Source organism: Acomys russatus, chromosome 17 (genome assembly GCF_903995435.1).
Source record: "Acomys russatus chromosome 17, mAcoRus1.1, whole genome shotgun sequence".
Lineage (NCBI taxonomy): Eukaryota > Metazoa > Chordata > Mammalia > Rodentia > Muridae > Acomys > Acomys russatus.
This window is the reverse complement of record NC_067153.1, coordinates 38,613,667-38,616,831: the sequence shown is the minus strand read 5'-3', so window position 1 is coordinate 38,616,831 and position 3,165 is coordinate 38,613,667. Positions and strand designations below refer to the sequence as shown.

Sequence of the window (3,165 nt, the reverse complement as noted above, 5' to 3'; positions counted from 1 at the left end):
GCCCAGTAATATGGTGCAGGCAGAGGCAGCAAGAGGAAGGCAGCGACCCTTGCCAACAGGAGTGTCTCTTTAGCTGTAAGATCTTGGTGACCCAAAGCTGTTCTAAAGATGGCCCTGAGTAGCATGTAGTAGTCTGGAAAGTGGCTGGAGCTGCAGGAAGCCCCGGGAGCACCGTGTCACCATTAAGTGTAGACTCACAGGGCAGAAAGCCTCTGCGGGCTCTCACGTTTGATGGGTGGATTTTCCTTTTGTGGCCAGATGAGCCATCAACAGCACACTGCATAGAAAACCTGGAGCATCGTCAGACAACTGACAAGGATCCACAGTTGTAGGCTGCCCGGCTCAGTGTTTCTTCCTAGGATGACGCTTCCGATGCCGGATGAGGCAGGAGCTGTAGGCAAAGGTTTTTCCACATTCCTCACAGCCATACGGCTTCTCTCCAGTGTGTGTTTTCTGGTGCTTCAGAAGGTTGGAGCCACAGTTGAAGGCCTTTCCACACTCCCCACATTTAAAGGGCTTCTCACCGGTGTGGATTCTTTGATGTTTGGTGACATCTGAGCTGTGCCTGAAGGTCTTCCCACACTGGTTACACTTAAAGGGCTTCTCTCCAGTGTGAACTCTCTGGTGGCGGATGTGATCAGTCTTGTGTTTAAAGATTCGCCCGCATTCACTGCACTCATAGGGCTTCTTCCTCTGAAAAGGAACAAAGACAGGAACACCCTCAAAGTCATCTTTAAATGAGGCGTCAAAGGCGTCAAAGAGATGCGCCTCGTCTTCGGGACTCAGGACAGGCTCTTTGCGGGGCTTTCGTTTTGCCCTTTTGGTAGGCTTTTTCCCCCGTGGCGTTTTCTCTGCTTTGAGAGTGGCCTTTTGCACACCTGCTTCCTCCTTTGGAGCCTGGGTCTTCTTTTTTCTGGTTGCAGGCTTTTCCATTGCTGCTCCTGGGAAGTAAGAAATACCCTGGAAGCCAGGGAAGGCTGAAGGGCTTCCAGCTAGTGGCTGCCTGGCTCCTCCTCTGTGACTCCACTGTCAGGGAGAGCTTACCACATCCTGCTTATGAAGCTGCATTTTGACACCAAGCTGACAGAACCACTGTCTTCTTGCTTCTGGGGGCAAAAGCATTAACAACACGTCAAAGGCAGCTCTTAGGGCTGCAGGCCCTCCCTCCACTGGCTTCCCAGCTGCTCATTTGATGGGCTTCTCAGTCTAAAGTGGACTCTGCAGAGCTCTAGGCCGGCCACTTCACTGGTCCATAGCATGCTCATCTCTTTGAATGGCACCCCCACTCACTCAGCCACTGACCGGAAGGCACTCACTGGCCTGGGTGCAAGGTTTTCATGCATCCCAGAGAACTCCATAACCATCACGGACCAATGGCCATTTTCCACCTCCCCCAATGGAACCTTCCCTGTTCTTTCTTTCCTTATCCTTTTTCTACCTGTCCATACTGGACCTGTGCATATACCCCGGAGCAGGAAATAACTCCATCACAGACAGCCTGGTCTCGAACCTGGAAAACTCAGGGTTGTCCTTACAATCCGCAGCAGCCAGCAAAACCCACTGCACCCCACAAAGGCTGCCCCTTGTAACCGTGAGCCTCTCTCTCTCTCTACGTGACCCCTCTTTATCTCCAAACCTGCACTATCCCTTTTCCCTCTGGAGGCCTGAAGAGGTGGGCTATGCTGGCAGTCCCATCTACAGCTCCCACACCTTTCCAAAAACAAAATTGTCATTTTGGGAGCACGTTGTTTTTTTTTTTTTTTTTTTCCTAAGCATTAGACAGATGCGCACATATCTAACCCAGCAGATAAAGTTCTTATCTGGATTCTGAGCCCATGTTCCAGGTAACTATTTGCTAGGTGTCCCCTTGCACTGTCTATGTCAGCGAAGTGTTTGTCTCTTGTGAGACAGCTCAGGAGGAAACACCTGAGAGTCCCTCCCTGTCTGACAACATCGTATAAGCTCAGTACCAATTCGAACACCACCACTCTGATGAAAGGAATGACAAACGGGACCCAGGTGTCTGTGTTGGCTCACCGCGGCTCATCCTCATTGAAAACTGAAATAATCATTAAAGCCAGAGTAGACCCCAGCGACTGTCTTATTTGCTCCTTCCCTTCCCAGGCTTGTGCACAGGAGTAGGTGCCGGTGATTCATTCAGGCAACTTAGTTCAATTCAGGTAGCATAACGACTCGGGTCCATTAAAGTGTCGCTGGCGAGACAAGGAGCTCAAAGCGCCCAGCAACAAGGGTTCTTCGCTAGGAAGCCCGCCCCACCTTCCCCGCCTCCAGGACCTCCACAACACCGCCCAGTGGTTGGCGGCCCACGGAGAAACGACCCAGAAGCCGGCCTTCGCTCGGTCGGGGACACCGAGCGCACACGCAGAAGATACCTGGTGGGTGCCGAGCGCAGATGCCGGCGGAACTTGGCGGTGGGCAGACAGGCGGACAGGCGAGCGACCGTTACTATCCCCACTTCGCCCGCTACTCCCGCCTCTCCAGAGCCCGAAGGCGCCCGCCCCTCTGGTGCCGCTCTACCTTCCCCGGCCTCTCGGTGGTGCTGCCGCACGCTTCCGTAGCCCCGCCCACCGCTGTAAGCATTCTCTGGTGCCGCTCTAGGGCCCTAGCCCTGGTCTCGGTGGTACCACTGTTTGCTCCGTAGCCCCGCCCGCTCATTCATGCCCTTCTGGCGCCGCTCTAGGAGCGGTCACCAGGCCTCTCTGTGATGCTGCGTCCGCCTCTCCCCGCCCCTTTGGGTCCGCTCTAGGAGACACTGCCCGACGTCTCTGTGGTGCTGCGGATGCATCCTTGCGCAGAGCTTGCGGGGGAATGCCAAGAAGAGGTTATGCAGACTTCTGAGCTGCTGGCGGCGCCTTTCTCCCGGCGTTCACGGGAGCATAGGCGCCTCTTCTAAGGGCTCTAGGCCGTCTATAGTCCTCGTGTCAGTTTTTTAGTCGTTGGGCTTGTCACCTGTGTTGCCCGTCAGCTCCGGGACGGTGGACCCAGTTGTGCACGGCCTGTGGCCGCCCTGGATCCGTCTGATATCCGCCCCTTCAGCCCTTGCCTCAGGCCTCCTCTGCTCTTGTCCCCAACCCCGGGCTCCTAGCCTTTATCTCCAGATACTTAAATCTAGTCGCTTCTTCTGTTACTCCGACTTTTTGAATA

The 3,165-nt window shown here is 54.6% G+C and overlaps 1 protein-coding gene across 1 annotated transcript; it reads right to left on the bottom strand.

The window, feature by feature from the left end:
- Positions 1-2,545, bottom strand: Zfp41 (ZFP41 zinc finger protein). Its single transcript, XM_051159742.1, has 2 exons — positions 2,394-2,545; positions 1-1,106 (listed from the first exon to the last, which is right to left on the bottom strand). The coding sequence occupies exon 2, from the start codon at positions 931-933 to the stop codon at positions 343-345; it is 591 nt and encodes a 196-aa protein (XP_051015699.1). The 5' UTR covers positions 934-1,106; positions 2,394-2,545; the 3' UTR covers positions 1-342.
- Between the last annotated feature and the right edge of the window lie 620 nt (positions 2,546-3,165).